This window comes from Esox lucius, chromosome 19 (genome assembly GCF_011004845.1).
Source record: "Esox lucius isolate fEsoLuc1 chromosome 19, fEsoLuc1.pri, whole genome shotgun sequence".
In the NCBI taxonomy this organism is placed as follows: domain Eukaryota; kingdom Metazoa; phylum Chordata; class Actinopteri; order Esociformes; family Esocidae; genus Esox; species Esox lucius.
The window spans coordinates 42,996,690-43,009,707 of record NC_047587.1 but is presented as its reverse complement, the minus strand read 5'-3'; the positions used below and the strand labels follow the sequence as shown (position 1 = coordinate 43,009,707).

General features: G+C 40.1%; 1 protein-coding gene across 2 annotated transcripts in view; it reads right to left on the bottom strand.

The window, feature by feature from the left end:
- Positions 1-93: 93 nt before the first annotated feature.
- si:dkeyp-19e1.3 (USP6 N-terminal-like protein) overlaps positions 94-13,018 on the bottom strand; it is an 83,365-nt gene continuing 70,440 nt past the window's right edge. For both annotated transcript variants that reach the window (XM_010884351.4, XM_020040283.2), the window contains exons 12-14: positions 11,653-11,752; positions 4,666-4,818; positions 94-3,866 (exon numbers count right to left, since the gene is read on the bottom strand). In XM_010884351.4, the coding sequence (XP_010882653.1) occupies positions 2,470-3,866; positions 4,666-4,818; positions 11,653-11,752 (1,650 nt within the window). In that variant the 3' untranslated portion in view covers positions 94-2,469. The remainder of the gene's footprint in view (positions 3,867-4,665; positions 4,819-11,652; positions 11,753-13,018) is intronic.

Below are 13,018 nucleotides of genomic sequence, written 5' to 3'. Positions count from 1 at the left end.
GTGAAGAATAAAACAAGATACTTGGTTATTTTTATATAACATTTAAATGTAATCAAAGTATGTGCTTTCTCAAGGGGGTTGGTGTGAGCAGACTGTATACTTTACAACTGTTCAACTGAAGTCTATCCCACAACATCCCCTCTGAACAAGCAAAATCAAACAGCACTCTTTTCAGAACATGGTACAAAAAAGCTTTTGATCTGGAGTCTTTTAAACAAATGCAAAGTAACCAAGGACGAAACACTCACTGTAGCATGGTAAATGATACAATTAAATGTGAGAGTACTAGAACTTCAGACTGATTTCGGTAATACCTGTGATATCATTTGAATGAAGCAGTAAACATTGGAGCTACGCAGGTCTTGCCCGAGTTCCAAATGGCACATTCTCTACAAAGTGGATAACTTTCTGGTCAAAAGCTGTTTATTGTGTAGGGAATAAGGTGCCATTTATGAGGTGGACTTAATTCCCTTGTCACATTATGGCTTAAAATTCCACTTCTAGAATACCTATTTTCTAAATGTTGGTTCTACCAGACAACCAATCAACTGAAGCCCCTTTCTAAATGGACTGTGTCCCAATTCTCTTCCCTTCACCTGAAGCGAACACTTGGATTTTACTTGATGCTAACATCCTTCAGACAGTACTTAGGCAACAAATGTTTTGCCTTGAGTTTAAAAAGCAATCAAATGTTTTTGAACTCAAGGCAGTGTTCGTTTGCACATTTTGTAAGCACTGTACATTTTGGCACGGATAAAAAACATTGGGACAACTTACCCAGAGGATGAATCATTGATTATTAAATGGATATTGACCCGTCAACAACAACAGTTTTGTTGATGCCATCTCAAAAACACTGCATGTTTTTAAATATCAAAAGTGCATTTTGCATCAACATACAGTTTTTTTGCCTTTGTAAACAACAGTCTAATCCCCAAAACATTAAGTATGTGTTTCTTTTATAAAATAACCCTTTATATATGTTTTTTTTTTTAAGTAGGTAACAGATCTCACCAATTAAAGTTTCCAAGTTCTCCATTAGGTGGAGCCAAACTTAAATATTATTGATCAGGCTAAAGTCACTAGAGAATGTGGACGTTTTACTAACTCAAACACAATGGCAAATCTAAAGGCAAGTCCCAAAGGCAGTAATTCATGTTATTGGTTTACACAATGGAGGTTGGAGCTTGCATTTCAAATGGCCTTAATCTCTTGGGAGGGTATTTGACCAGGGTTTTTTCTTGTCCCTAATAAAAACAAATTGAGTGATTTCTGTGTTTGTCTGTTCAGCCCTTTCCATTCAGTCAACCAATCACAAATTTTTTTGGGCAGTTAATATTGGAGTAAGTAGAACAGCCAACTCCCACATTTGGAGTCCCCTTTATGTTATTACTTTGTGTACAATGTAAATCTGGGATGCATTGTCCTTCGCACATTTATAAACTTTTCCGGTTATATATCTATGGCGCACTATTGCTTTGATGTCATGGAAAAATACCAAAACAAACTAATAATAATAACACTGAATATATTGGTTTAGAATTTTTTTTTCACAAAATGAAACAAAGAATAGCAAAAAACTCCACACAAACACAAGGCTGCTTCTAACACATAAGAAACGGGACTCCTCTCCAAGTCATGCTGCTCTATGAAGCATGTGTCACTATATATACCAGAGATTATTGCACCATAACTACCAAAGAGAAGAGAAACAGAAAGAAACAGAGCAGGGTGAGAATTCCCCTGGTGATAAAACATATGCCATGGATAGCACCCAGTTTGATGTTATTGCTAAAACGTGCCTGTACAAAATCTTCAAATAGTTTGGTTACCACAAACAAATGGCTTTTCAATTCCCACATGTATTTAGTTAATGTACAGTATCTAAAATATTTATGGAATGGACAACTATTCATCCTTACAAAATCCTGAACACAAGTAACATTTTGAAGCAGTGTGTAAATAAAAACCTTCAAATAACTTCAAAAACCATATGGTCGAAGCATTCTGTTTAGCAGTGTGAATCAGCTCACATAAATTAAATTTTGATTTGGTGCTTTTCTGACTGGTGCCAACCTGGAAAGACCTTAGGGTTAAGTTATTCAACTAAAACACCTGTTTTTGTTGGACGTCAAACTGCACAATGGTTAAGACACTTTGCTGTTACAGGAAAATGGAACTGAAAGAAATGACAGATTCCTACATGATGAAATGATCAAGTAATGTCATATTGACACACACAGAAACTTGTGAGGCAAAATAGTTTCAACACAACTGCATTGTGCTTTAAAAAGGGTTAAAAACTCAGAAACTGGCCCACAAAAACAGTAACGGCCCACTAGTTTTTTCTCCTCCCTCCTTTACAAAATGGCATTTTTCAAAAGATAATGATGGGGGCTAATCCCTGCAGTCTCGTTTTTTGTTTGTTTCATTCCTAGCCCAGCAACACATCCCAAAATATTCCAAACTCTAAAAGGTCACAGATTTGGGCAGCTGATGGCTCCTGGTGTGCATTTGGTAGAAGTCTGGGCTGGAAATCGCTGAGGGGGCCCCTTCAGGCAACTGTCTGGACAGGCTCCCAGGGAATGGCCTCTCAGCAGGAGAAACAGGAAGTGCAGGGAGCGGCCTGTGGTACTTGATCAGTGGTTGGGAGCAGCCCTGGTTAGCCGTGGCTGTTTGTGTGACCAAAGGGTTACAGAGTCTGGTGTGCTGGTCGGGAAGAGGGCTACACTCAAAAGGAACCAATCTATCGGCAAAGCAGGGTGGGGGCGGCGGGAGGACAATGGAGTCTACCACCCAGCTCTCATCCTGACCTTCATAGTACACAGGGGGAGGTGGTAAGAAGAGCAAGGACGTGGGGTCTTCATCATCCGGCTCAGGCGTATGCGGCGGAGGTGGTAGGCCAAACATCCCCACCTTTTCCTGAGGGCTTGTTCCCAGCAAAGGGCTCTGCGGCAGGGCAGTGGACGCTTCCAACAGCCGGTCCAGGTAGCGGTCCTCGTCGCCGACCTCGGAGAGGTTGTCATACTGGGAGGTGTTGGAGGGTCGGCGGTCGCCGTCCATTGGGGGCACACAGAGTGACACAGGGAACTTGGTTGGCTTCAGCGGGATTCGGGGGGTGGGTTTGGCAAATGCAAGGTGGAAAGAGGGACGGGAGGATGGGGGTTCCTCCAAGATGAGGTCCAGGGATCTAGGTGGAGGTGGACGTTGAGCCTTCGGGAGGGATTCTACAACCAGTGAAAGTGCAGAACAAGGAGGCACATAATCCGACTTTAGCCCTACCTCGGTCCTGTCCTGTAAACACTGAAGCTCTGGGGCCTGTGGGATGTGGGTGATCTCTCCCAATGAGTAACAAGGTGGAGGGGGTAGATCCGGAAGCTCCAGTTTCTCAGAACCAGGCTCCATGACGGAAATGTCCCCAACAGGGGGCTCATACGGCAGGGGCCAGTCCACACACTCTCCCTGGCCATCTAGACCTCCAGACTGGGCCTCCAGCCCTTCTGTACTACCCCTACCTTCAGACTGCCTCTCTTCATTCTTTACATCAGAGACAAGGTCACTCTGACACATCTCCTTCTCCCTTACCCTCTCCTCCCCTTGAGGGAACCTAACTTTATGTGGCTTTGGCGGGGGTTTGGGAGGGGACAGCGGACCCAGTGGAAAGGGCACAGGGCGGAGAAGGGTGCGGGCTGAAGAAGGGTTGTAGGGTTCTCGGGGAGATAGGGAGGGCTCCCTGGGGGCAGTGTCTTGGAGCTGGAGACTTGTCTTTGGCTGTTCCGAAGACATAGTTAAATCAGTCTGGATTGGCATCAGGAAAACAGGCCGCTCCTCACCCAGGGGCTTCTTCGGCAGCTCCTCTGACTTAGCTACGGTTAGGAAAGACAACATATGGATGGAGGGTTGAATATGGCCACAGGAATTGGAAAACAAAGTACTAAATACTGACACATGGTTAATTGGGCTTGGTTTTAAAAGGGAAGATTCATTCATTCATTTATGTTTAACACCCCCCTTTCCCAAGTCTGTTAAAAAAAAAAATCACTCCAAAATACCAAGCCAACTCACATCAGAGTTTCATTCTGTATAATGTCTCTTTACAAAATGCAATATTTTCTTTATGCAATATTTTAATAATATTTTCTATGCAATAAATTCATGTTTTAGCTAAAAACAAAAAGATTGCAGACATGGCTATGTGAAACACTGGGAATATATTATTCTAAAACAACCTACTGAGTAAATTATATTCTTACACAATATGAGTAGATTTTGAAGTGTTTTATAAACAATTTATTTTATTATAAGCACAGAAAGATTCAAAATAAGGCCACCTGTAAAAATGGGTGAACTTCCCTTTTAAACACCATGTTGAAATATTAAAGAAACACATTCATTAATTCTTTAGTTGAAGTAATGATATATCTGAAATGGTTGGAGTGGTCAAAGCATTAGAGTGGTAACAATGTTTACATCAGTCTATTCACTATGAGATGACTGGGTTTACTCCTAAGGACATGAAAGTGGGCCACTCATCGCAGCATAAAACAAAGCAGGCAAACAAGAACTGAATTAACTGAATTAGCTGAATTAATAACTTGTTAACTGACCAACTGATTTACTGAATGAAAACTCTCTGATTGACTAGGTAACTAGGAGGAGCCCCACCTGGTGGCGGGAGGTCCAGCTTCATCTTGCGTAGCTCTGCCATGGCACCCTGCAACTGCTCCACCACCACATCGTCGGGTAGAAAGAAGGACTTGGACAGATCCTCCTGGAGGAACTCCCTTAGGTCCTCCAGAGGAAGCTTAAGCAAACGCTCTGATTGGACAGATAGAGGATGGACACAGGAGAGGGCCTATGAAAGAGTATGTAATCAAATTGCAGATGAAAAAGCAGCACATTTACATTCAGGAAAAACTCGGATAAACAATGACAGCTGTGTTGACACTCTGATACTGCCACGTAGATATAAGCTTTGCTGTAACAAAACCGCAGAAAGAATAACTTTGTTGCTACAGATAAACGTCCCTTGACTCCAAAAGCCTTCTTTGGCATGCTTCCTTTCAGTGATAGATCCCAAACATGCTCTATGACTAGGTAGTAGCTAATTCCCTTCCTGGCAAAAAATTCAACAGTAGCTTATCACAAATAATTAAATAAGCAATCAATAAAAATGTGTTATTAAAATCAGGCAATTCCACTATAGCTTCCAATGGAAAGACGAATATCTACTAATCTCCACAGCAACTGGTGATCATCTGCATTATGTAAGCAGCCAACCAACCAAGGCAACATGTGTAGCGGGGTGTCATCCCCATGAAAATACCCAATGGTAATAGGTTGTTAGGTTGTATCCGGGTGCACAGAAGCTTTTCCCAGACTCATTGAAAATACTATGATGTCATACTCAATGGAATAGTACAGGACTTTCAAGTTCTTGTCTATTTGTCTATATATTCCTAAATAAAACTTACCAATTAATAACTATTTGTAGACATTTGGACATACATTTTATTTTCTGACATTTGTAAATCTTTTAAACACATTTGTCTTATGTTTTTGTTTTTTGGGGGGGTATGCATTGGGTGGCACATTAAAAGGGTGAAAAAGATTAACTCACTGTTAGTAATCTTGAAATATTTTATAAATCTAAATTCCTAAACAATTCTGCGTGGCTCAACTAGCAAAGCCATTGCTGTCCGATCAACCCACAGATGTAAAAATCGATGCACTGGACTTTCTGTGCTGTAAGCATCTTCATAGTGCCTGGACACAGATTAATTTAGGAATTTGATTCACTGAACGGACTCTACAGCCACGCTTGGATGCATGAGGGGCCGTCAGGGATATTATTCAGAATTGCCTCTCACAAACACATGTGAAATGCTCTTACAAACACTACTGAAAAACTCTCACATAAACAACTGGAAGATTATCTCGCACACACTACTGACAGCTTTTCAGTAGTGTATATAACAGTGTTTCACTTGTATGCATGAGAGCTTTTCAGTAATGTATATAAGAGCGATTCACTTGTATGTATGAGAGCTTTTCAGTAGTGTATATAAGAGCGTTTCACTTGTATGTATGAGAGCTTTTCAGTAATGTGTGAGAGCTTTTCAGTAGTGTATGTAAGAGTGTTTCACTTGTATGTATGAAAACTTTTCAGTAGTGTATGTAAGAGCGTTTCACTTGTATGTGTAAGAGCTTTCAGTAGTGTATATAAGAGCGTTTCACTTGTATGTGTGAGAGCTTTTCAGTAGTGTATGTAAGAGCGTTTTACTTGTATGTATGAGAGCTTTTCAGTAGTGTATATAAGAGCGTTTCACTTGTATGTGTGAGAGCGTTTCAGTAGTGTATATAAGAGCGTTTCACTTGTATGTGTGAGAGCGTTTCAGTAGTGTATATAAGAGCGTTTCACTTGTATGTGTGAGAGCGTTTCAGTAGTGTGTGTGAGAGCGTTTATAGTAGTGTATATAAGAGCGTTTCACTTGTATGTATGAGAGCGTTTCAGTAGTGTATATAAGAGCGTTTCACTTGTATGTGTGAGAGCGTTTCAGTAGTGTATATAAGAGCGTTTCACTTGTATGTGTGAGAGCGTTTCAGTAGTGTATATAAGAGCGTTTCACTTGTATGTGTAAGAGCGTTTCAGTAGTGTATATAAGAGCGTTTCACTTGTATGTGTGAGAGCGTTTCAGTAGTGTATGTAAGAGCGTTTCACTTGTATGTGTGAGAGCGTTTCAGTAGTGTATATAAGAGCGTTTCACTTGTATGTGTGAGAGCGTTTCAGTAGTGTATATAAGAGCGTTTCACTTGTATGTATGAGAGCGTTTCAGTAGTGTATATAAGAGCGTTTCACTTGTATGTATGAGAGCGTTTCAGTAGTGTATATAAGAGCGTTTCACTTGTATGTATGAGAGCGTTTCAGTAGTGTATGTAAGAGCGTTTCACTTGTATGTGTGAGAGCGTTTCAGTAGTGTATATAAGAGCGTTTCACTTGTATGTGTGAGAGCGTTTCAGTAGTGTATATAAGAGCGTTTCACTTGTATGTGTGAGAGCGTTTCAGTAGTGTATATAAGAGCGTTTCACTTGTATGTGTGAGAGCGTTTCAGTAGTGTATGTAAGAGCGTTTCACATGTGTTTGGGAGAGGTAATTCTGAATAATGTCCCTGACGGCCCCTCATAAGGATGCATGAACAATGGCAAAATCATATTGATCTTCTTCATTTTCTTTTATCTGTGAAATCCTGGGGATTAATCCATTACTGACAGGATTTGAAAAAGCAACCGTTCAGTTACTGGCTCAATGCTTTAAACGATAGGCTACAAAACCGAAATGTTTAAAAAGATCTGTACATTCACACTGTCATTTCACTAACATAATTAATGACCTTGAAATCATAATATTTTAATCCCTCTTGAAAATAAACCAAGGGATAAGCAGAGTTAGAGAGGTATCTAACATTAATTAAATCAGAATAAAACAAGAAACCAGGCAAGCGTAGTTCAGTCGGCCCGCAATAAAAAAAAGTGTTAATTGTTGTTACATGAAAGGCTGTGTCTTTAACCACTACGCCACAGAGCTGTACATTTACCAGGTGCAGGGGCGTAGCACAAGATCCTGGGCCCTATGCATAGACAGTCCTGATGGGCCCCCCACCCAATTTTTTTATATAATAATAATCAGGCCTATGTACACATGAATCTGTAGGCCTAGATGTTTATAGGGTAATAACTATTAACTGTACTGCTTAGAGTAGCCTGATAATTTCTCTACACACATTTCAAACCTTTCCCAACATTCTCTAACCTACTTTACTGTGGTTACTAAATTTAAGCTAAATTATATTATTATATTAATTATATTTTAGTTTTCTAATCCCTACATGAACAAACTGCTTACTGCATAATAAAAGATAACCAAACACTCATTCATATTTTATTTGCAGAATGAACAAGACAAAAGAAACAGATAAACAGTAAATGCCACTGAAGGTAGCCTAATATTAATGCCATATGTGCTTAAGTCATCATTTCAGACTTTCTTAACATACTCTAGTCTACAGTCACTTTACTTAAATGATTTTTACTTGAGAACATTATTTTTATTATGCTTTATTACTGCAAGGCATAAATGAAATCTTAAAACATGCTATTTTAGTTTTGTACATTAAGAAAAAGCTACATTCATAATAAAAGACAAACAAAACATCTCACTAGTCATTTTTATCTGAAGAAAAAAGGCAAAACGAAACAAATGCTATTGCTTACATGCTATGGCTTCCTCAAATTTATAGCTTATACTGAAGTGTATTCCCCATTAAATGCCCACTGGCGTGTCTTTTTCCTGGCAATGTCATTGATGAGGTCCTGAAAGTAATTTTTTTTTGACAATTGGCTTTAAATGGAGATCAAGACTGTTGAGCCTATCCTGGCACATTGATGACCTCAAGCAGTTTTTAACTAATTTCAGTTTGCTGAAAGCCCGTTCACCACCAGCAACAGTGACAGGTAGGGTGCAGAAAATCCTCAGTGCAATACAGATTTGTCCAAAAAATGCTCTGTAGCTGCAGCTTGTATATGTCATCACATTGTTTGTCTCAGTCCGTTTTTAGCACTAACGGTCGCGGAGATATTCAAGTAGTTTAGCACCATTTCGTTTTCTAGTTTGTGCTCACCTTTCTTTGAAAATAAGTCAGTCAGCAATTGCTTTCCCTCATTTAGTTCTCTCCTTATCCTGTCTTTCCTTTCTTTTCTGGCAGCCTGATTGGGCTTTCTTTGAGAAAGACATTTCTATACTAGAAGTTCGACCTCCAGCTAGCGCTCTACCAGATGCTCAACTGAACTAAACAAAATGCGTGCAGGTGGACTAAACCATTTTGGCGCATTAGCAAGGGGTGGGTGAGACCCTACATATAGTATTGTTTGTATACAAAATGTAGTTAGTCAATCAACCAAGTTATTTAGCCAATACACTTTACATTTCATCTGACATGCATTATGAAATGTAATTAGGAAATGAAAATATTCAGGTGAAATAAAGTATATTCCAGACTTTTCAAGGGCCCTCTCTCCCCTTGGGCCCTGGTAATCAGTATCGGTTTTACCCCCAGTCCAACGCCCCTGACCAGGTGTCAGTATAGCCTCTTGACATTATATAATTGTCATGCATTAACATCACACAGAGTTTGAATATTTCGTTAGACACCATTAACTATTGTGTTAAACTGAGTAATGTTTCTTATTAAGTTTACCTCCAACACAAATAGTAACTATGGACTGTATGACTTTTGCCACTGACCGTTTTAACAGCTAATTAGCAATTTTTGAATGACATTGACACGGTATCTATCCATATAGGTGACGATAACAGACTTTTTAGGTAAGTCAAAAGACGAGAGAATTGTGTAGCCAGCGAAATGTTTGTCTATCTTGAACAAATCCACAAGAACTGTTGTATTTTAGGCCTCCTATTACTTAGCTACTGAAGGTTGTAGCTAGCGAAGCTCTTGTCTGTCCTGAACAAATCCTAAGGCATGATGTGTTTTGTCTGTGACGAGAGTCGAACGTGGGACCTGTAGTCCGTCTCTCTAACCACTACTCTATTTAACAAGGGGTAGTCAGTCAGTCAGTCACTCACCCACCCAGTCAGTAAGATACATTCGCTCTTCTAGGCGGGCTCTGCTTACGCAGCCCGGCAAAAATATATATACTACTCAAAAAAATGAAGGGGACATGTAATCATCACAGTATAACACCAAGTCATTTTAACTTCAGGGATATCAATCTGCCCAGTGATTGTGAATAAATATCACCTGTTTTAGTGCAAAAGAAAGTAACAACAGATGCACTGGAGAGGCAACAGCAGGAGAATCCCAAAAAAGGAATGGTTTGCAGGTGGTGGCCAAAGACATTTGCTCTCTACTCATCTTTCCTGACTGAATATTCTCTAGCTTTGCATTTTGCTAGTTTCCTTGTCACTATGGGTGGCATGAGGCGGTACCTGCAGCCCATTCAGGTTGCACATCCTGCTCCTCTAGGATGGAACATCCACACTTGCTGTTGCAAGAAGGTTTGCGGTGTCTCCCTGTACAGTCTCAAGAGCATGGAGGAGATACCAGGAGACGGGCCGTTACACGAGGAGCGCTGGACAGGGCCATAGAAGGGCATTAACCCAGCAGCTGGACTGGTATCTGCTCCTTTGTGCGAGGAGGAACAGGAGGAGAAATATGCCAGAGCACTATAAAATGACCTCCAGGATGAAATCTTCAGACCCATCGTCAGATGGGTCCTGGGATCCTCCTGGTGCAATGCCCGGCCTCATGTGGCCAGAGTGTGTAGGCAGTTGTTGGATGACGAAGACATTGATGCCACTGACTGGCCCTCACATTCTCCAGACCTGAATCCAAATGAGAACCTCTGGGACATAATGTATCAGTGCATCCAACGCCCCCAAGTAGCGCCACAGACTTTCCAGGAGCTCACTGATGCCCTGATGAAGGTCTGGGAGGACATCCCCCAGGGACACCATAAGAATGTAACCAGTAGTGACAAGGACAGTTACACTGTGACAAGGCGGGGTTGGTATACAGAAGGCCTTTATTATGTATGTACTGCAGTAGTCCATATTATGGCATATGATCCAGGTCTGGGAGGAGATCCCCCAGAACACCATTTGCCGTGTCATCAGGAGCATGCCCAGACATTGTCTGGAGTACATTCAGGCATTGCGGGGGCATACAAAACTACTGATGAAAAAGTACCGTGATGAAATTCACGCAAATTGGAACTGACTGTGATTTCAATTGTTTACTTTAGATTTTCAGGGTTAGTTTGAAATGGTGATTTTTGGTTTCCATTGCTAAGTTATTTTGTTCTCCACAAATTACACAATGTACAGTAAAGAATTTGATCTGTAATATATTTCGTTCATCGAGACCCAATTTAAGTGTTCCCTTAATTTAGTAGTAGTGTATATACAGCTCCGGAAAAAATTCAGAGACCACTGAACCTTTTTCTTTACTTTCCAAAAAAGTTGAAAAGGAAAGTTTTGAGTGAGGAACAGAAGTGTTCAATTTGCAGTGGTCTCTTAATTTTAACCCATCTGTTCCTCACTCAAAAACCTTCCTTTTTGACTTTTTTGGAAAGGAAAGAAAAAGGTGCAGTGGTCGATACATTTTTTCCGGGGCTGTATTTTGTTGACTTCATAGCCAGGTACTGCAGTTCTCAAGAAATAATGTTCTTTGAGGCAAGTTAAAGTGCTGTTAACTCCAATTACCCTAAATAAAATGACTTGAGAACTAGCATTAGCAATACCTTTTGCAAAGAAGGAATAGGTAGTAAAGAATGATAATATAAAATATTAGAATTTTTGTTGTTGTTCTGTTTTGTTAATTTAACACAAATTTCTTCCATGCATTCATAATTAATCACTTTGCAAGTGGATGTGCATTATCCACCCTTTTAACATGGTCGTAGCATGGAAAGTAAGACTGAAGCCAGCTAATGGAAACTAGCTAATAAATGAAAACATTATATGGCATTAAAGAGTGGCCTGACTTTGAGCATCACTGCAATAGGAAGACCTGTGGCTAATACAAGATGTACGCCATTGTTATATTCAATGTTGCGTTTCTCTGAGTTCATACTCACTCTTGTGTATTTTTAGGGTGGTGTAGGCCATGGCTGGGAGTACTCGCTCTCCCTCTAGAATGTAGATGTCCCACAAGCGCAGAGTCAGAGTAATGGGGGTCTGTCAAAGAGACATGTCAGACTAGGTTTTTTGCAACACTTTTAAAGAAACAATTATTTGGGGCTGCTTAAAGGGATTGTTTGGCCCAGATTCATATTTGGGTAAAAGTCTTCTTACCCAGAGTTGTTCCTGAAGGCACAGAGTCATTTTTCAAAACAATCCATTATTAGGCTCTGTCCCAGACTGTAGGTAGCATTATTAGCATAATCCAAATTAATTTTGTTTACTGTGACCAACTGTGACATACAGTTGAGCTCATAAGTTTGCATACCCTGGCAGAAATTGTGACATTTTGGCATTAATTTTGAAAATATGTATTTAATTAAGGATAGTGATCATATGAAGCCATTTATTATCACATAGTTGTTTGCCGCCTTTTTAAATGATAAGCGAAATCACCCAAATGGCCCTGATCAAAAGTTTACATACCCTTGAATGTTTGGCCTTGTTACCAACACACAATGTGAAACACACAGGTGAAAATGGCAATTAAAGGTGAATTTCCCACAACTGTAGCTTTTTAAATTGCAATTATTGTCTGTGTATAAATAGTTAATGAGTTTGTTAGCTCTCATGTTTCACTGAGCAGGCTAGATTCACTGAGCAGGCTAGATACTAAGCCAACGGGAGCAGAAAAGAACTGTCAAAAGACCTGCGTAACAAGGTAATAAAGATGGGTATAAAAAAGTTCCATCTTTATTAAAAAGGATATCCAAAGGATATAAAAAGATATCAAAAGCCTTGCAAATACCAGTCAGTAGTGTTCAATCACTTATTAAGTGGAAGATTCAGGGATCTCTTGATACCAAGCCAAGGTCATGTAGACCAAGAAAGATTTCAGCCAAAACTGCCAGAAGAATTGTTTGGGATACAAAGAATAACCCACAGCTAACCCCAGAAGAAATACAGGCTGCTCTGGAAAAAGACAGTGTGGTCGTTTCAAGGAGCAAAATACGACAATAATTGAAAAAAATTTAGCTGCATGGTCGAGTTGCCAAAAAGAAGCCTTTACTGCGCCAATGCCACAAAAAAGCACAGTTACAATTTGCTCAACAACATCTTGACACGCCTCACAGCTTCTGGCACCAAAAGAGCTTTACGATCATAACCTTATGCGTTATGTTTGGAGAGTGGTGGCTCACTGATGTTTTGGGGGTGTGTGAGCTCTAAAGGCAAGGGGAATATTGTGAAAATGAAGATGAATGCAGCATGTTATCAGAATATAATTTGGATTCTTCTGCACATAAGCTGCGCATGGGACGCTCT